Source organism: Rhinopithecus bieti, unplaced genomic scaffold (assembly GCF_001698545.2).
Source record: "Rhinopithecus bieti isolate Rb0 unplaced genomic scaffold, ASM169854v2 scaffold_13704, whole genome shotgun sequence".
NCBI lineage: Eukaryota > Metazoa > Chordata > Mammalia > Primates > Cercopithecidae > Rhinopithecus > Rhinopithecus bieti.
The window spans coordinates 1,873,888-1,895,343 of NW_016808231.1; the positions used below are offsets into that span (position 1 = coordinate 1,873,888).

The 21,456-nt window shown below is 47.1% G+C and overlaps 1 protein-coding gene across 6 annotated transcripts in view; it reads right to left on the reverse strand.

Annotated features, from left to right (window-relative positions):
* ARMC9 (armadillo repeat containing 9) overlaps positions 1 to 21,456 on the reverse strand; it is a 184,868-nt gene that overhangs the window by 117,651 nt on the left and 45,761 nt on the right. For all 6 annotated transcript variants that reach the window (XM_017886383.1, XM_017886380.1, XM_017886385.1 and 3 more), the window contains 3 exons: positions 9,543 to 9,577; positions 7,085 to 7,196; positions 3,465 to 3,557 (listed from right to left, as the gene is read on the reverse strand). In XM_017886383.1, the coding sequence (XP_017741872.1) occupies positions 3,465 to 3,557; positions 7,085 to 7,196; positions 9,543 to 9,577 (240 nt within the window). The remainder of the gene's footprint in view (positions 1 to 3,464; positions 3,558 to 7,084; positions 7,197 to 9,542; positions 9,578 to 21,456) is intronic.

Here is a 21,456-nt window from a genome sequence, read left to right on the forward strand (position 1 = left end):
GTTTGCATCCTCATATCTCAGCTCCCACTTATAAGTGAAAACATACGATATTTGGTTTTCCACTCCTAAGTTACTTCACTTAGAATAATGGCCTCCAGGCCGGGCGCGGTGGCTGAAGCCTGTAATCCCAGCACTTTGGGAGGCCGAGACGGGGAATCACGAGGTCAGGAGATCGAGATCATCCTGGCGAACACGGTGAAACCGTGTCTCCACTAAAAAATACAAAAAACTAGCCGGGCAAGGTGGCGGGCGCCTGTAGTCCCAGCCACTCGGGAGGCTGAGGCAGGAGAATGGCGTGAACCCGGGAGGTGGAGCTTGCAGTGAGCTGAGATCTGGCCACTGCACTCCAGCCTGGGCGACAGAGAGAGACTCCGTCTCAAAAAAAAAAAAAAAAAAAAAAATGGCCTCCAGCTCCATCCAAGTTGCAGCAAAAGACATTATTTCATTCCTTTTTATGGCTGAGTAGTATCCCATGCTGTATATATACTACATTTTCTTTATCCGCTCGTTTGTTGATGGGCACTTAGGTTGGTTCCAAATCTTTGTAATTGCAAAATGAAAACGTGTGGGTATGTGTCTTTTTCATATAATGACTTCTTTTCCTTTGGATGGATGGCCAGTAGTGGGATTGTTGGACCAAATGGTAGTTCTACGTTGAGTTCTTTAAGGAATCGCCACACTGTTTCCCATAGTGGTTGTACTAATTTACATTGCCACCAGCAGTGTAAAAGTGTTCAAGGGTTCAGCTCATTTTTTCTTCTATTTTTTTTTTTGAGATGCTCTGTCGCCAGGCTGGAATGCAGTGGTGCCATCTCCGCTCACTGCAACCTCCGTCTCCCGGGTTCAAGTGATTCCCCTTCCTTAGCTTCCTGGGTAGCTGGGATTACAGGCATGTGCCACCACCCCTGGCTAATTTTTGTATTTTTAGTAGAGACAGGGTTTCACCATGTTGGCCAGGCTGGTCTTGATCTCCTAACCTCCTGATCTGCCCACCTTGGCCTCCCAAAGTGCTGAAATTATAGGCGTAAGCCACTGCACCCAGCAGCTCATTTCTTCCTAAAAAAATAAACCAGGCCAGGCACAGTGGCTCATGCCTGTAATCCCAGCACTTTGGGAGGCTGAGGTGTATGGATCACCGGAGGTCAGGAGTTCGAGACTAGCCTGGCCAACATGGTGAAACCCCGTCTCTACTAAAAATACAAAATTAGGCGTGGTGGCGCATGCCTGTAATCCCAGCTACTCGGGAGGCTGAGGCAGGAGAATCGCTTGAACCCAGGAGATGGAGGTCGCAGTGAGCCGAGATCGTGCCACTGCACTCCAGCCTGGGTGACTAGAGTGAAATTCCATCTCAAAATAAATAAATAAATCACAACTGGGGGCAGTGGCTCATGCTTGTAATCCCAGCACTTTGGGAGGCTGAGGTGTATGGATCACCGGAGGTCAGGAGTTCGAGACTAGCCTGGCCAACATGGTGAAACCCCATTTCTACTAAAAATACAAAAATTAGCTGTGTGTGGTGGCGGGTGCCTGTAATCCCAGCTACTCAGGAGGCTGAGGCAGAAGAATTGCTTGAACCCAGGAGGTGGAGGTTGCAGTGAGCTGAGATTGCGCCACTGTACTCCAGCCTGGGTGACAAGAGTGAGACTCCATCTCAAAATATATATATAAGTAAACCACAGCAATTACATATAGTGACTTGAGGAAGAAATTACTCTCTTCAATGGCTACAGAGTTCACTGCATTTTTGACAAAAACCACAGATGACAAAACCCAACACACCTTTCATCAGAGGACACATTCTCATTTTATACATAATCAAGAAAGGAAAAAAACACTGCCAATTAAACTATAATATGCCACTGACTGTCAGATACACCCTAATAGCAAAGATGTTACAATGGAGGGGAAAAGTGTATCTTCGACTCAATGAAATAACGTTAAAAATAATCAGTATTGACTTTACTCTTTGAATCTGAGTTTGGAAGTTATAACAATATATTATTCAGGTGCTTCATGCCTTGTAGGCTGGATTCAGTGCCATTATAAATCCAAACAGAAAAAAAAAAAGCAAGAAAATAAGTCAAGAATATAAGAGTATTTTCAAACTTAACACAACTCTTTCATGAGAGCATTAAGACTACATTCAGAGAGTAAACTGGCAACTCAAAACTCAAATTGTATTGCCTGTATGCACAACAGATGAATGTATAAATCACTTTCCCAGGGTCTGCTGCTATGGTTTAAATGTCCCCACCAAAACTCATATCGAGATTTAATTGCCAATGTAGTAGTACAGGGAGGTGGGAACTTTAAGAGGACATTAGGCATTAATGGATTAATGCCATTATTGCTGGAGTGGGTTAGTTATTATGTGAGTAGGCTCCTGATAAAAAGAGAGCTTCAACCCCCATTCTCTGTCTTGCATGCTCACTTTTGCCTTCTGCCTTTTGCTTTGGGATAACTCTTGCCAGATGCTGGCACCATGCTCTTGGACTTCCTAGACTCGAGAACTGTGAGCACAATACACTTGGACTGTTTATAAATTACCCTATCTGTGGTATTCTGTTATAGCAGCAGGAAATGGCCTACGACAGCTGTTTAATCAGTGAGCGTTCAGAGCATTTGGTACTCCACTCAGTGCACACATTGTGAAGTTTAACCACAGCTTTACATTTTTACAGCACTCTGGATAACAATTCAACCAAATAACAAAATGTAGTACCCTCTTAACATGTGCCAAATTCAAAATCCTGATCCTCCTCCTGTCCAGTGAAGATTGGTGCAGATACAGACAGGAGAGGCAAGGACAGAAGAGAAAGACCATGTAGTGACTACCTGGTGCCAGGCATGGGGCTAAGGACTTTCCACACATGACTGTATGTAATCATCCCAACAACCTCCCGAGGCAGGCGTAACTCCTTGCCCAGATGAGGGGGTGCCTGAGACTGAGTAACTTGCTTATGGTGACCTGGCTAATGAGTGGTAGAGCAGAGGTTTGAAAGCCAGTTTATTTTACCCCAAATCTCATACTTTTCCCACAGGATCAGTAGACCTATCTGGTCCAAAACTGCACGTAAGTACTGTGTTCAAGACATTTTTCGTCAGGCCCAGATGTAAACAACCTGGATTTGTTTATTTACCTTGTCCCTCCAAAGTCATATTCAGTTTTCAGGACTCATGGCAAGCAGTGAGGTGAGGTAAAGAGCTGGGAATTTGAGAAAAGGAAAAACGGCAGAAAAGAGCTCCAGAGATGATGAATCAAGCAGTTCTAACTTGTTTAGAACTTTTCACTAGAAGCGAAAAGTAGGCCAATGCCTAGGGTGAGCAAAAGACCTCATGAGCTCAAGGCTGACATAAAGTTACAATGCTGAAAATGTGTATACAAATTAAAGCTTCCCTCATCTACTGAGCTCATTCCCTAGAATTGAAGGCCGTGGCCGGGATCTGGCCCACCTCTTACCGACCTGGTTGTGGCTATGACAGTCCAAGAGGTCGTTGCTGATGTAGGCCTGCAGAACCGTCTCCCTCTGCTCTCCAGGATGGGATGTGGTCAAGCGCTGGAGCAAGGAGAAACAAAAGCAGCAAGACCTAAGTCTTACCATGGAGAAAAGTTTCACATAGCAGGCGTGTTTTAAATGGCAGTTATCAGTAACTACACATTTAAGCAAACAGAGTAAGTAATATTCAGCTGGGGAGGTGGTGGCAAGTTAACCGGCCAACCAAAACAAGAAACTTTGATGTGGGCCGGGCGCGGTGGCTCACGCCTGTAATCCCAGCACTTTGGGAGGCCGAGGCAGGTGGATCAAAAGGTCAGGAGATTGAGACCATCCTGGCTAACACGAGGAAACCCCATCTCTACTAAAAATACAAAAAAATTAGCTGGGTGTGGTGGTAGGCGCCTGTAATCCCAGCTACGCGGGAGGCTGTGGCAGGAGAATGACGTGAACCCAGGAGGCAGAGCTTGCAGTGAGCCAAGATCACGCCACTGCACTCCAGCCTGTGTGACAGAGCAAGACTCCGTCTCAAAAAAAAAAAAAAGAACCTATCATGTGCTTCTTAATGGGTGACACAGGGAGCCAATTTATACATGTGAACTCTTCAGAGAAGTGACGCAGCAAAATGCTCAGACTGCAAGTGTGCAGATATGGAAGAGCTCATCCATGCCCAGAGAAGCATTTCTTGTATAAAGGGGCTCAGAAGCTGGCCCCTGCAGGAAATGCTGCCTAATAACCAGCACAGGGGAGCGTGAGTATGGTGGGGGATAGGGAAGTGAGGTCTAGCTCAGGGAAGTACAATACAGGGCACAGTGGCGTGGGCTCAGTGGGAGGGGCCCAGGGCTGGCTGTCGAGCACTCTGAATGCATGCTCTGCCAACAAATTCACTCTATCCTATCCTATAGGGAATGACAGAGTGATACAGTGCATGTGCCTATGCGTGTGTGTGCATGTGTGCATACGTGCACACGAGTGTAGAGGTAGCTGGCTAGAATTTTGTAGATTTTAGAAAGCAATAAGTCTGTCATGCTGCTATAAGTAAAAATTTATGCAATGTCCACAGAGCTAGTATAATGGCTGTGTGTATGTGTGCACATGGGTGTGTACAGGTGTGAGGTGGGATATGAAAAAGCATGTAACAGAGTGAACAAATATCCTTGTTCTTTCAGGAAAACCCTACTAGATAAAAATCCTGAGGCTGTAAGCCCTGCTTCTAGCCAAAGAGAAGATGGATGTGCAAGGAATATGCTGGTTCTTAGCATGGGCAAGAGCACAGGCCAAAGCATCAGACGCCCTGGGCTGGAAGGAGAGCCGGGAAGGCCTCCAGAGCAGGCACTGCCAACAGATGTGACCATCATGGCCAGGGTGTGCCTGGAATGTCACACTGGGGTGCTGCTACCCTTCTGTTGAGTTCACTGAGTTTGAAGCAGGGGCAAGAAGCCGGGTGGGGGCACTGGAGAGGGACACAGACAAAAACATTAGAAACCTGTTTACCTTTCCTGGTTATTCTGTGAGGATGTCACTCTCTCAGCAAAGGAATACCTTGTCTCAGCAAGAGGCTCAGGAGTAGCACGGACTGAGAGGAAGTGCAGTGTCAGTAAACCAAGAGCCGCATAAAAGATGAGTTTGAGAGCTTGAGCAGAGAGACGCAAATGGCCAGGGAGGAGATGGCCACTGTGGATGACTCATGCTGCCCCACCCACTCTAGTCCTGACCCAAACAAAACCAGAGCAGACATCACTGCTTGTCCATAGGACTCTTCCTGTGGATCCTGGATACGTCGTTCGAGTCCTCAAGACATACTTCAGGAAGCACTATCATAGAAGCATGCAAGTGAGAACTGTTTCTTTTTGTTTTTTGTTTTTTTTTGTTTTTGAGACGAAGTCTTGCTCTGTTGCCCAGGCTGGGGTGCAGTGGCCAGATCTCAGCTCACTGCAAGCTCCGCCTCCCGGGTTCACGCCATTCTCCTGCCTCAGCCTCCCAAGTAGCTGGGACTACAGGCACCCGCCACCTCGCCCGGCTAGTTTTTTGTATTTTAGTAGAGACGGGGTTTCACCGTGTTCGCCAGGATGGTCTCGATCTCCTGACCTCGTGATCCGCCCGTCTCGGCCTCCCAAAGTGCTGGGATTACAGGCTTGAGCCACTGTGCCTGGCCATGTGAGAACTGTTTCTATCCACAGATGGGAAATTGTTAAGGATCCTTACGCCAAGATACCTTGAAATTCGGGGTCCATGAAGGTGTCTGATGCTAATGAATTAGAATGGACTGTTCAGTTAAAGAACTGCTGGCTCAATCAGTGTTGGCTTGAGTCAGCAGTTCTCAGAGTGTGGTCCAGAGAACCCTGAGAGGTCCCCTAAGCCCTTTAGGGGGTCTGCAAGGTCACAATTTTCATAATACTAAGATATGACAATGCCTTTTTTATGATCTCTGGGAGGCTATATGAAGTGTGACACTGACAATCAAACACAAAGCAGATATAAGAATCCACCTGTCTTCCATCAAGCCAGACATTAAAGACAACTGCAGAACAATGCTGCTTTTCTCATAATCTTGTTGTTGTTTGGAAAGTAGCATTCATCACAAAAAATGTTATTTATGTTAACATGTCATTCATTATTGCTCATTTTAAATGAATTAATAAACATATATTTCAAATCTTCAGCGTTTGCTGTTTTTTGTTTTTTTTTGAGATGGGGTCTCACTCTGTCGCCCAGGCTGGAGTGAAGTGGTGTGATCTTGGCTCACTGGAACCTCTGCCTTCCGGGTTCAAGCAATTCTCCTGCCTCAGTCTCCTGAGTAGCTGGGACTACAGGCACCTGCCACCATGCCTGGCTAATTTTTTGTATTTTTAGTAGAGATGGGGTTTTGCCATGTTGGCCAGGATGGTCTTGAACTCCTGACCTCAGGTGATCCACCTGTCTTGGCCTCCCAGTATGCTGGGATTACAGGCTTGAGCCACCATGCCCAGGTAAATCCTCTCAGTTTTAATTTCAAATGCTGTAAATATTGGTAGACAAAATTCACATAAATGAAAGCTCTCTGAGGTCCTCAGTAATTTTTGAGAGTGGAAAGGGGTCTGACACTAAAAAGCTTGAGAATCAATTGCTGACTTCAACTGCACTCAATCTGAACACTAGGGAGAAAAGTAACGATGGGGACCAGGCCACTTCCTTTAGGCCTTGTGAGCAGGAGTTCTTTCCTTGGCGCCTCTCCAGGGTGCCCACACGGCAGTGCCTGAATACAGAACCTCTGTGGGACTGTGGGCAACCCTGACTCCATGCACTCACACGCGGGCCCCCCAAGTAGAGTGAGGCTCATGGCCAGGAAAGGGCTACATGCAGGTGCAGTCTCTCAGGCCTTGAAATTCATTTACCTAACTCATTACATCACAATTGCCGTAATATAGGAGTTTCTCAAAGGAGGCCCAGGCTATCTTCGGAAGTGGCTTTTGACTTCCGTTCTTGGTGTCAGCAGACAGCGGGGAAGAATGATTTCTGGAAGATGGGTTAAAAGATACAAGCAAGGTAGCCAGCCAAGAAATCAGCACTGGTTTGGTTTTGTTTTCTAACTTTAAGACAAAGGTACCTACCCAGCGTAGAGCCTGCAACAAGAAGGCTTTCAAGCGGTCACTCCCCAAAATCAAATCCTTCTTCAGTTTCTCATAATCCAAGGAGGGCAGTAATGGGACATCCTTCAATTTCCTACTCAGCAACACAAGTTCAAAGAGAAAGAAAAGGGCAAAAGGGCATGTTCGTTACACCTCCTGAGCATCAAGACCCCCGAGCTAGAGCCTGCTGTTCCCCTGGCTCCCAGCAAGACCTCCCGACTTCCACCTGGAGGGCGGGCTGGGTTCTAGGCTCCTACCTCAGCTTCAACCAGCTCAGCTCTGCCTGTTCTGTTGGATGGACTTAGGTTCTGTTTAACATTTTTCCTAAAACAAGGAGTCTTTGTCTGAACAGATTTAGAAACCCCTACATTCACCTTCAGCCAGACCTCCCTAGGATGGGGAGGAAATCACCTTGGGGGCATCTTGACTTTCCACCGAAGTTCTGTTTAGAATTCTGGATATAGTTCAAAGACAATTAGCATCAGTAGGCCCCAAGAGTTCTACCTAAACACCTGAAGCCAGTGTTCCCCTCAAGCCTGAGCGACTGGACTGGGGGAATATGAACGACAGTCAGAAAACAAGTGTGAAGAGTAAGTAGGCAGAGGCCGGGCATGTTGGCTCACGCCTGTAATCCCAGCACTTTGGGAGGCCTAGGCAGATGGATCACCTAAGGTCAGGAGTTCGAGACCAGCCTGGCCAACGTGGTAAAACCCCATCTCTACACAAAATTAGCCAGGCATAGTGACACACGCCTGTAGTCCCAGCTACTCGGGAGGCTGAGACAGAAGAATCGCTTGAACCCAGGAGGTGGAGGCTGCAGTGAGCTGAGATTGCACCACTGCACTCCGGCCTAGGCAAGACACAGCAAGACTCTGTCTCAAAAAAAAAGAAAAAAAAGAAAAAAAGAGTAATTAGGTGGGTGGCTCAGCCCTCTGAGGAGGTAGACGGTGTGGTCAGGAAGCAGCATGGGAACATAGGCAGGAGATGGGTTGTAGGACAATTTGCAGACCCTCCTCAGGGAGACTGCAAAGACCTCTGGGGAGCCAGGTTTCAGTGAGGAGAGACCTCGGATTTCAGATTCACACAGCTCAGACTGCCCCGCCACTCACTTTCGGTCAGCCAGAAACCAAAGGAATCACCTCAGCTTCCTTGTTGCTAAAACAAGTGTCTTCATGCTTTGTTTTGTTGTTGTTTTATTGTAGAAAAGGAGATTAGAGGGCATGGAAAAACTGGTGAAACTAAATGAGCTTTGCAGTCTAGTTTATAGTATCGTATTAATGATGGTTTCCTCATTTTGGTGTAATACTACAGTATTACGCCAAATGCTAAGTGTTGTACATGTATTAACTAATTTTGATCCTCACAACAATCCTAAAATAGAATTACTATGATTCTCCTCTTTTATAAGTGAGGAACTGAGGCACAAAGAAATTAAATAAGTAATTCCTGGTCCCAGGGAGGGCAGCAGGAGTGGGCTTTTAACCCTAGCAGTCTGTGCAGTGACACTGCTGCCGAAGTGGTAGGAGAGAATAAAGCGTGGGGTCAAGGTCAGACTCAGGCACGGCTGAGGGAGGAGAATGCTGTGAGGAATCACACAGCACCCCTATCTTCCCCTCCTCCCCCGCAAAGCTGGCTCAGAGGGTCCCAGAAGCCACCCTGGTCCTCATGTCCAAGTCAAAGGTTCTCAACTCCCTTGCCACCACAGCATCAGACACTCCCAAGGGGGGCAGCCCAACTCATCAGGACAGGAGCGCTCAGGTATACACAGGGTTGCCCATGGCCCTGATCACAGTGTGAACCAGCAGACAACACAAATTCAGACAGTGCAACACTCTGTGGATTGCACTATGATAGTAGATTAAATTTATTTCTATACAATACCATATGAACAATTCTATAGTTTTTTTCGTATGAGGCTTCCTTACCAAAAGAATAGAATTAACAATATAAGATGGCTGGGCACGGTGGCTCACATCTATAATCCCAGCACTTTGGGAGATCAAAGGGGGTGGATCACTTGTGGTTGGGTGTTCGAGACCAGCCTGACCAACATGGAGAAACCCTGTCTCTAATAAAAATACAAAATTAGCCGGGCGTGGTGGCATACGCCTATAATCGGGAGGCTGAGGCAGGACAATCGCTGGAACCCAGGAGGCGGAGGTTGCAGTGAGCTGAGATTGCGCCACTGCACTCCAGCCTGGGCAACAAGAGCGAAACTCCGTCTCAAAAAAAAAACAAAACACACACATGCAATAAAAGATAATTCTAGTTTAACAACATTACTTATAAGTACTCGTATTTCCTTTAATATTCACATGTAGCTCTAGCTCAAAGGCATTCCTCTAAGCTAGGCTGTGGAGTGTTTATTAAAGACATTTTGAATTCCCGTTTTACACATTGCTGTTCTCCTTAATAAAAATTCCTAAGAGTAGTTACTTACACGGGTGCCAAGGAGGCTCGTAACATGGTGGATGCCTGGGGGGAAGAGGACAGAAGAAAACAGATGGTGTTAAACACTGATAGCAATGCACGGATCCCAAATCACCCTAATAGCATGTAATCAACAGATGTGCAAGTTAGGTTTTTTTTTTTTTTTGAGACGGAGTCTTGCTCTGCCGTTCAGGCTAGAGTGCAGTGGCCCAATCTCGGCTCACTGCAAGCTCCGCCTCCCGGGTTCCCGCCATTCTCCTGCCTCAGCCTCCCGAGTAGCTGGGATTACAGGCGCCCGCCACCACACCTGGCTAATTTTGTTTTGTATTTTTAGTAGAGATGGGGTTTCACTGTGTTAGCCAGGATGGTCTCGATCTCCTGACCTCGTGATCCGTCCACCTCGGACTCCCAAAGTGCTGGGATTATAGGCGTGAGCCACTGCGCCCGGCCCAAATGTGCAAAGTTTTAATCCGCCAGGATTCACCAACCAAAGTCACACATGATGTAACTAAAGTTACACACCACTGATCCAGCTCACAGCCTACCCAGCCCTGGTTTGATGTCACATCACTCCAAGCAAAACTCTGTAGAGGCTGCTCTGCCTATGGTGTAACCATTCTTTGATTATTTTATTTTCTTTAGAAAAAAACAAAAGCAAACAACCAAAAAAAAAAAAAAACCTCTATAGAAAACGATGGGTTCCTGTCTCTACTGAAAATACAAAATTAGCCGAGTGTGGTGGCGCATGCCTGTAATCCCAGCTACTCGGGAGGCTGAGGTAGGAGAATCGCTTGAACCCAGGAGGCAGAGGTTGTGGCGAGCCGAGATCACACTATTGCACTCCGGCCTGGGCAACAAGAGCGAAACTCTGTCTCAAAAAAAACAAAAAAGAAAAGAAAACGATGGGTTCTCCCTGACCAAACTCCCATGGGCATTTCAAGCTGCCTAGTTAAATACATTATGAAGAACAAAAGCAATATGAAATCATTATATTATTCTGGCTTTTTTCTTTATTAACATTTTCTCTTCAAGTATAAAAATGTGCACTTTGTACCAAGTCAAACATTCTAGAGGTGTTTAAAAAACATTAACAACCCCTCTTCCACCCCACTCTCTTATAATTCTGATCCTGTCTATAGGCAAAATCATTGCCTACTTTACGGAGATTCTTGTCCCATTTATTGTGTATGCGTGTGTGTCTTTTTGCCACTATAGGCAGTGCTGTATTATGCATGTACTAAAATACATTTGAGAAACATATAAGCAGATACAGTGTGTGGTGCTTGTTTGAATTGACTCAAATAAACCAAGTGTAAAAAGGTATTTTGAGAAAATTAGGGAAATCTGAATATGGAGTGGACTGGTATTAGATACCAAGGAATTAGTGTTAACTGTATTTGGTGTTGTGGCTATGTGTTTGTATATTAAAGTCTCTGATCAGTTAGAGATGTATATTGAATAATTTACAGGTGACATGACATGTTTGGAATTGGATTTTAAAGAACTCCAGGGTGGGGGCAGGGAATAAGTAGAGAAGAAAGAAAGCAAGATTAGTGAAATGCCATTTATTGATCAAGCTGGGTGATGGTCACTTGGGGACACATTTTATGATTCTCCCCTCTTTGCATGCATGAAATTACAAAAGCCTTGTTAAAAATGTTATTGTCATTTAATGATACTTAATTTTTTATTTTTTTTTTACAGATAGGGTCTCACTATATTGCCCAGACTGGTCTTGAACTCCTGGGCTCAAGCAATCCTCCCGCCTCAGCCTCCAGAGTAGCTGGGATTATGGGTGTGCATCATCATGCTTGTACTTACTGATATTTTGTTTTGTGAGCTAAGCTAGACTTGCAAAATCTAGATCTAAGGGTATGTGAGTTTCAATTCTGATAAACATTGCCAGACGTCCCGCACTGAAAGAGCTTTCCTTTTTCATTATGAGTACTGGATCCTATCATTCTAAAACTTCCATCAATTCGATGGGTAGAAAAGAGTTTATTTATTTTATTTTATTTTTTTTTTGAGATGGAGTCTCGCTCTGTGGCCCAGATTGGAGTGCAGTGGCGCAATCTCGGCTCACTGCAAGCTCCGCCTCCCAGGTTCACGCCATTCTCCTGCCTCAGCCTCCCGAGTAGCTGGGACTATAGGCGCCCGCCACCACGCCCGGCTGTTTTTTGTATTTTTAGTAGAGACGGGGTTTCACCATGTTAGCCAGGATGGTCTCGATCTCCTGACCTTGTGATCCGCCTGCCTCGGCCTCCCAAAGTGCTGGGATTACAGGCGTGAGCCACCGCACCCAGCCGAAAACAGTTTACTTTCTTAAATTTTAGTGATATTGCCCATTATTTTTCATAGACATGACCGGCTTTTTGACTTTGCCTTCATGCCTTATGTGATACCAGATTGTTTTCATGGATTTCAGTCCTGCTTCAGAAGGTCTACCTACCTCAAGGTGATACACACATTCTCTCAATTCTTCTAACATTTTCATAGCTTTATTTTTTACGTTTAGAGATTTCATCCTTCTGGAGTTCATGCTGTTTTCCTCTGCGGTGTGAGTGATGCATGCAACTTTGTTTTCTTGTTCCCTGAGAGCCAGTTATGCTGTGCCATGTAAGTCCCACCCAGGCCATCCAGTAGCACCTCAAAATGCTTCCATCGGTACATCTTGCTTCCTCCCTCTCTTTTTCTTCACCTCCTTTTTGTTCTTCCTTTTAAATTTGAATGTGAACACTAAGGTGGAAGAAACATCATCTTCAGGCCCCAGAGCTCCCTACAGCCTGACACCAGCTGCTTCACACACTTCCTAGCCCTGACAGCATCTGACTCCGTGACCCATGAAATAAACCACCCCTTTCCTACCTCCATTGTCTGCTAGGTATACAACTTTCCTTAGGTTTATTTCTGGACTCTGCAGCCCCCTGCTACTCAAAGTGTGCTCCTCAGACAAGCAGCATCATCCAGATCTCATTGAAAATGCAGAATTTTGGGTACCGTCCCAGACCTCCTGAACCAGAACCTGCACTTCAGCCAGGTCCCCAGCGGACATGCCTGCACAATAAACTTGGAGAAACCCAACTCTGGTCCATAACTTTTTTTTTTTTGAGACATAGTCTCGCTCTGTCACCCAGTCTGGAGTGCAGTGGCACGATCTCAGCTCACTGCAACCTCTGCCTACCGGGTTCAACCCAGTCAAACCGTGCCCAGCCAAGCACCACTTTTAAACGGTGCAGATCAGCCAGGCACAGTGGCCCCAGCCTGTAAACCCAGCACTTTGGGAGGCTGAGGCGGGCAAATCACTTGAGGTCAGGAGTTCCAGACCAGCGTGGCCAACATGGTGACACTCCATCTCTATTAAAAATACAAAGAATTAGCTGGGTGTGGTGGTGCACACCTGTAGTCACAGCTACTCGGGAGGCTGAGGCAGGAGAATCACTTGAACCCAGGAGGCGGAGCTTGCAGTGAGCTATGATCACACCACTGCACTCCAGCCTGGGTGACAGAGCAAAATTCCATCTCAAAAAAACAAACAAAATTTAAATTTAAACTTAAAAAATGGCTCAGATCATGCATATATGTTTTTATACTTTTTAACCCTTGATTGTTTTAATAAAGAAATTACCTATTCCTGTTGTTGGCTTAAATAGTGAGTTTAGAAAGCAAGTTTGAAATGTCATCTAAATTATTCATCTAGCTGGGCACAGAGGTTCACGCCTGTACTCCCAACACTTTGGGAGGCTGAGGCAGGAGGATCACTTGAGCCCAGGAGTCTGAGACCAGCCAGAGCAACATGATGAAACCCTATCTCTAAAAAAAAAAAAAATTAGCGGGGCGTGATGGCGTGTGCCTGGGGTCCGTTACTCGGGAGGCTCAGGTGAGAGGATTGCTTCAGCCTAGGAGGTTGGGGCTGTAGTGAGCCAAGATCACACCATTGCACTCCAGCCTGGGCAACAGAGTGAGACCTTATATCAAAAAAGAAAAAAATTATTCATTTAACACATTACAGAGACCAAGAAGCTAAGATAACAAGTCATATGGGTCAAGTAAGGACACAGCCATCCTAAAATATTAGCATGGATGGGAGCAGTGGCTCATGCCTGTGATCCCAGCTACTTGGGAGACTGAGGCAGGAGAATCGCTTGAATCTGGGAGGCGGAGGTTACAGTGAGCAGAGATCACACTGCTGTACTCCACCTGGGCGACAGAGCCAGACTCCATCTCGAAAAGAAGAGAAGAGAAGAGAAGAGACAAGAGAAGAGACAAGAGAAAAGAGAAGAGACAAGGGACAAGGGACAAGGGACAAGGGACAAGGGAAAAGGGAAGGGAAGGGAAGGGAAGGGAAGGGAAGGGAAGGGAAGGGAAGGAGCGGCCTCCTCACTCTCTACATGCCCCAAAGTATCAGGTCCTACTGATTCCATCCTACAGCTGCTACCTTCTCTCTAATCCCTGTGCCAGGGGCTTCGTTCAGGACTTCTTCTCTCCTTTGAACTACCACGTTAGCTTAATAAGGATGTACTCACTGATATTTATGGAGGGCTCACTAGTCACCAGGCACACCATTGCAAGGACTTTACACATATTAACTCATTTCATGCACTGTCATTTCCACTTTCAGATGCACAAACACAGGGGCTGAGCAACTTCCCCTAGAACAAGAATCTTATGAGGCAGTTGGGTCCCAAACCCGCATTTGCCCTGCTTCAGGTCTCTCCTCCAGCCCTCTTTCTACACTCAGCACAGGGGTCTTTGTAAAAATCGCATCTGCTCAGTCTCATCTCAGGCCCCCTCAAGGTTCCAGTCACCAGTTCCTCTCCTTGGTGGCCCCTCGCTCCCTTCAGCCTCTTTCACTCCCCATCCTCCAGGATAGCTCTAATCTTCCCTGGCCTTCCATGTTCTCAGGGACCATCTCCAGCCTCACCATCTACCCTCCCCTCTGGGAGCATGGGCTGGCCCTGATTTCCCTCAGCATCCCGAGTTCTCCGCAGCGTGCGTGGCAGCATTTTCCACACTGTGCACTAGCCATGTTTCCTTTCCCTCTAGTGCTTCTCAGCTGTGAGTGATTTTGCCCACAGGGGATATCTGACAATGTTTGGAGACATTTTGGGTTGTTAAAAGTGGGAGTAGCGCTACTGGCATCTAATGGAGGATGGCCAAGAATGCTGCTAACCAACCTACAGTGCAACAGACAGCCCTACAACAAAGACATCAACAATCACAAGCCCCAAAACCATCCATCACAGTCAGGATCACCAATCACAGTCAGAAAAATTTCCTTCACTGAGCTAACAATGGGTTCTGAATACAGGGTGGACTCCCCCTGCTACGGAAGCTCTGACTGCAGCCCACTCCAGCCTGCAGTGTGTCTGATTTCTAGGATTTCAGGCTGAGAGCCCAGGGAAAGGCCTAACAGGCCTGGGGCATCAGAAAAAGGACTGTGCTCCCAATCACAATGGACCTGCGAATGCACATGGTGGTCTCCCGTCCGTGGAGGTGTGCACGGGTGGGTGGTGGGTCTCCCTCCCGTGGAGGTGTGCACGGGTGGGTGGTGTTCTCCCATCTGAAGAAGGCTGGGTCAAATGCAGGGGCAACCCTTTTTAGGGTGCTGGTGAAGAACAGTGGAACAACTAATGTAGCAACCTATCAATTACTCACTGAGCACTTGCCTTGTGCCAGGCTCCCTTCTAGGTTCTCTGGAATCTTTGGGTAGGATGGATAAATGTCTACCTAAGCCAAGGTGAAACAGCTGCATTTCTGCCTCCATCCATCCCCTCTCAGCCACAGGAGGGCCTGGGGCCTGCCTCCCAGAGCAGCTGCTCCCTCTGGCTGGTGTCATGATGTGGGTAGGTGGGCAGTGGAGCCACACCAAGCCTGGGACAGCTCTTGGTGACTAGCAGGATGGGGACTTTCTAAGAGAAACCAGCAGGAGGTGTCAGGTAAGGAAAGTGTTCCTGGGTCCAACCTAACTGGAGACTGACTGGGTTCAGCAAGGGTAACAGTTCTCCCGTGGGACTTCTTGGGAGTCTCATGTTGTGCTGCTGTGCTGGGAATCTCACTGTACGGCAGTTCACAAGCTTATTAACTCCCAGGCTGTTTGGCTGTGGGGCAGGGAAATCCTGCGGGATGGGCATTTGTGGGCATAGGCTTTGGAAAATGCTGCTCTAAGTAGAGATAGCAGCAGGATGGGGCAGGGGTGTGTGGGCCAGTGAGGGGCAGAAAGTAAGTGTCGGGGCTAGACCCCAGCAGAGGCTACCAGTGAGCCCCCGAAGATGAGGCCATTTCTGCCAACCCCTTCTTCTCTCCCTACTCACATGGACTAACAGAGCACTGTGGCTGGGCAGGCTGTGCAGGGTGCATGTGGGTAAGGAAGGTAGGGCCCCTTGACCTTAACAGAGGTTCAAATGCCCACAATGGAACCCTTGAAGCAATACGTCAGTCAGGGGACTGGAGAGGCGATGGAGGCCCAAGCCAGAGGCACATCCCCATCAGATGGGGAAGAGGCTGCTATGGCCCACTCTTTTTTTTTTTTTTTTTTTTTTTTGAGACGGAGTCTCATTCTGTTGCCCAGGCTGGAGTGTAGTGGCATGATCTCGGCTCACTGCAACCTCTGCCTCCTGGGTTCAAGCGCTTCTTCTGCCTCAGCCTCCTGAGTAGCCAGGGTTACAGGTGCACGCCACCATGCCTGGCTAATTTTTGTATTTTTAGTAGAGGCGGGGTTTCACCATATTGGTCAGGCTGGTCTCGAACTCCTGACCTTGTGATCCGCCTGCCTCTGCCTCCCAAAGTGCTTGGATTACAAGTGTGAGCCACTGCATCTGGCCTTGCCAGCTTTTTAACAAGAAGGGACGCTTGCACAAGATGAAAACCACTTCACCCTAAGGTGATGACGGTGTTGAGCAAGAGGGTAATATGATCGGATGCCTGTAAGACATCTGAGTCCTTCCTGGAACATGAAGGGTACAAATAAACAAGACACAACCAGAAAGGCCACTTCAGGTCCCATGTGACAAATGACCAGTAAGGTAAGAGCTTTAAGACCAATTAGGAAATGTGACATTAAGCCAGGAGAGAACTATGGAGAGCCTAAACACACACAAAAACAACAGCAACGTGGGCAGGAAGGGAGGAAGCTCTTTCCGATCCCATAACCAGGCAAAGGACATAGAAAAACCTGAGGCTTCCCAGGTGTTCCCTGGAGTGTCTTTCACTGAGATAGGAAACTCAGGAGGGGAGACCACCTGTGTGGAGGAAAAGTTGAGCCCGATTTGGACACAAATCTGGTGAACCTGTCATTCATGGGGAGGCCAGGAAATCTGGGTTTGGAGCTCCGGAAAGGTCTCAGCTGATGGCCGGTCACAGCTCTACCCACTGGTTGAATTATTAATACAAAGGTGTTTTCTTTTTCGAGACAGAGCCTTGCTCTGTTGCCCAGGCTGGAGTGCAGTGGCGTGATCTCAGCTCACTGCAACCTCTGTCTCCCAAGTTCAAGTGATTCTCGTGCCTCAGCCTCCCAAGTAGCTGGGATTACAGGTGTGTGCCACCACACTCGGCTAATCAGTAGAAATGGGGTTTCGTCATGCTGGCCAGGCTGGTCTCAAATGCCTGACCTCAAGTAATCTGCCTGCCTCGGCCTCCCAAAGTGTTGGGATTACAGGTGTGAGCCACCGCACCCAACCTACAAAGTTGTTAAACCCTCTCATCACCAGGTTGGTCTGGGTATGCGACAGGCATTGGTATACAAGGTATAGCAGGGTCAGGGGTGCTGGCTGGGAGACTCCTCAATACACAGGGCGTCACACCAAGTAAGATGGCCTGGACACATGGCGGCAATGTGGGGGAAAGCATAGGCATTTGCCAAGATGTAAGAAAATCACACTGGGGATAAGGCAAGGGCTGAAGATGCTGAGCTTCAGGCCAGAGCCACAAGCCACATAACAGGAAGCTGCTGACAAAGATGGCTGAGGTGGAAGCAGGTGCCTTACAGAGCCACATGTCCTGGGCCTTTTTACATTTAATGCTATAGCATCTATCACAAAATCAAAACCATTTTAATGCAAATTAAAATCACAAGGCTGGGCATGTTGGCTCACGCTTATAATTCCAGCACCTTGGGAGGCCAAGGTGGGAGGAGTGTTTGAGGCCAGGAGTTCAAGACCAGCCTGGGCAACAAAGTGAGACCCTGTCTCTACAAAAAAATTTTTTTAAATTAGCCGAGTGTGGTGGCGTGTGTCTGTAGTCCCAGCTGCTTGGGAGACTTAAGGCAGGAGGAGCACCTGAGCCCAGGAGGTCAAAGCTGCAGTGAGCCTGGGCGACAAAGCAAGACCTTGTCTCAAAAACAAAAAAATCTTTGTATGCGTTGGTGGGAATGTAAATTAGCCCCTGTGAAAAGCAGTTTGGAGGTTTCTCCAGAACTTCAAACAGAACTACCATTTGACCCAGCAATACTATACGCAAAAGAAAATAAATCGTTCTACGAAAAAGACATATGTACTCATATGTTCATGGCAGCACTATTCACAATAGCAAAGCCATGGAATCAACCCAAGTGCCCATCAGCATGAACTGGATAAAGACAATGTGGTACATATATACAATGGAATACTATGAAACCATAAAAAAGAACAAAAGCATGGCCTTTGTAGCAACATGAATGTAGCTGGAGGCCATCATCCTAAGCGAATTAACATGGGAAAAGAAAACCAAATACCACATGCTGTCACTTCTAAGTGGAAGCTAAACACTGAGCACTCAAGGACACAAAGATCAGAATAACAGATACTGGGAACTATTGGCAGGGGGAGGATGGGAGGGGCAAGGTTTGAAAACTAACTCTCAGGATTGTGCTCACTACCTGGGTGATGAGATCAGCTGTACCCCAAATCCCAGCGACATGTAATTTACTCATGTAACAAACCTGCACATGTACCTGCTGAGCCTAAAATAAAAGCCAAATAAATAAAGTGTTTTAACTTTTATTTCCAATGGGGCCTTATCTGGAGTCACTGAAGAAAAAGAGCATTCATTCTCAAATGGGCCATCTTTCTAAATAAGGATGCATTTAAACGGAAACCTCCCCATCCAAGGAATCCACAAACCCAGAGGTGCCACTAGGTGGGATGTGGGACTCACCCAGGGGACAGGAGCTCGAATTTCTACCTTAAGAGTTGGCACCAGACTCTGGCTCCTGGTCAGCCTCCCTTCTACCCACTCCTGTCCTGCCCTTAGGGCAGAGGCTTGGTGTGGGGTGGAACGGCCCCCCTTCGTGGCACACCTTTTCTCCAGGGTCTCTGCATTCACGTTTGCCCAGGGGGAAGAGGGGGTGAAGAAGAGAAAGACCAATCAAGGCACTTTCAACTGCTCCTGGCAGGAAAAATGTGTACTACACCACTAGAAACAGCAGAAAACAGAAAAGCCACCTAACCGTCTGATGGAGGAATGCTGTTCTCAAATTAGAACTCTAAAAGATAAAGAAAATATACACATAAGTAAAAATTAATGATATATGCTTAAAGGCTCTAGAAGGATGCATATGAAACACAGGCAACAGGTTCCCACGGGAGGGCAGGATGCGCTGAGCGAAGGGAGGAGATGAGTTTTGTTCCATTTACAGATAAAATGGTACACTTTCTAGCTAACACATTTGTGTAACGCTAGCCCTAACCTTAACGCTAACCCCTGGTGCCCAGGGCTGACTTTCAATAGATCACAGCCAGGGAGCTGCTCTGCCACGGGCAAAACCACAACAGAAACCCCGACAGCAGAATGTCATCCAGGAACAGCCTAGCACTGCGTTCCCTGCAAACAAACACACCTGCGAGACTTGCGTAATCTTAGAAAACAAAAAACTCAGCCTCTTGTGCCCTGAGGGGTAAGTTTTTCCCTTACTTCTTATCACTAAGTTGATGATAATATAAAATCTGATTTCTCTCCTATTCCAGCAAGCCACAGGCTCTGATAAGGTAAGGACTACAGTAAGATAAATGGGTTGGAACAGCAATACATGGAGTCAAACTAAAAAGGCCACCTGGGACAGCTCTTGCCTCAAAGAAATGAATCCCGTCATTATAAACCCTCTGGGAGTGCCTAGATACCTGTGCCAGCTTTGATAACATGGGCAGCTTTCTGAACACAGCTACCTGGGTGTGAACTAGGTGAGGGCAGAACCACACTTCTTTCCTCTTGTGGTGTTTCTATTGTGAGGTGCTCTGTTGGTGGGAGCCTTCCTCTCCAGAGAGGGGTGACTACCAGGACTTGTGAGGCAGGGGCAGAGCTGGCATCACTGCCCTGCCTGTCCTCTTCTGCTCTGGGCAGAGCCTACCAGAGAAGACGTGTCAACTCCGCTCCTCCGTGCCGCCCTCATGGCAGCCACAGCAATGGCGTGGGCTAGGCTTGGCCAGAGCTGTCCAGGACTGTGCAAGAACGCTTCTGTAATTCCCAGGCACAAGAGTAGGACCCCACCTGCCTACAAACAAAATCCACATTCTCAGCCAAGTGTGGTGGCTCACATCCATCATTTTGGGTGTGATCCCATCCCATCATTTTGGGAGGTCAAAGTGGGAGGACTGCTTAAGCCCAGGAGTTTGAGACCAGCCTGGGCAACATAGTGAGACCTCATCTCTACAAAAATAAAAAATAAAAATTAGCTGGACATGATGGTGCAGGCCTATAGTCCCAGGTACTCAGGAAGCTGAGGTGGGAGGATCACTTGAGCCCAGGAGGTCAAGGCAGCAGTGACCCCTGATCGTGCCAATGCACTCTAGCCTGGGTAACAGAGCAAGACTCTGTCTCAAAAAAAAAAAGATCCACATTCTCCAATATAAGCTTTGTCAGTACCAACAGGGATATTTTCAGCTCCATCTTCTTTTCCTCTTTTGTCCTATATTTCAATCAGTTCAGAACTCAGGGGGAAAGAGGGGCTCTATTTAAGGGCCCTTTTGAATTCTGAACAGCGAGTAAGTTGGTAGAAGCCCAGATTCTTGTTAACTGCCAGATATAAAAACCAGTATCAACTGTACCAAACTTTATAGACACCAACGGCTTTGTGGCAGGGCCCAGCCAAACTCCTTTACAGTACGTAATTAGCAGTAACACTCAAGCTCAACAGAGCACCTGACCGCCAGCTGACCCGAGACCGCTCCGTGAAGGAGGCTGATCTGTGCCACGTATTTATCTTGAAATTGATGGTCTTCTGTTGGGCCCTAGAGTAGAATTTATCCCCTTAAAAAAATTATTAAAAAAGCAAGCAATCTTCTCCTTCCAAATACTAAATCCTATCAGTCCAGTCACTGGACGTTACATCTAAACTGTTTCTTAATTTCCTTCTTCACACATTGTAAATCTGAACTCGAGACAGATATCATAAATCAACTTTATATATGCATGCATAGTCAACAACAATATTCTTTTTTTTTTTTTTTTTTTGAGACGGAGTCTCACTCTGTTGCCCAGGCTGAAGTGCAGTGGCCGGATCTCAGCTCACTGCAAGCTCTGCCTCCCAGGTTCACGCCATTCTCCTGCTTCAGCCTCCTGAGTAGCTGGGGCGCCCGCCACCTCGTCCGGCTAGTTTTTTGTATTTTTTTAGTAGAGACGGGGTTTCACCGTGTTAGCCAGGATGGTCTCGATCTCCTAACCTCGTGATCCGCCCGTCTCGGCCTCCCAAAGTGCTGGGATTACAGGCTTGAGCCACCGCGCCTGGCCAACAATATTCTTTTATATTTTGACAATGACCCCCCATCCGCTTTTCATCATTTTGTTAGAGAAATCGGCTAGAATTTTTGCAGCTTTTATTGTGTGTTCCTAAGTCAATGATACAGTAGAAGGAGAATGGTATCACTAAGCTAAACATAACTCATCCTCCCTCCCCTGGTTTCCAGTGGTTACACAGAGTCTGTATTTTGCTGCTAATGTAACAGTCAGGGGTGGTG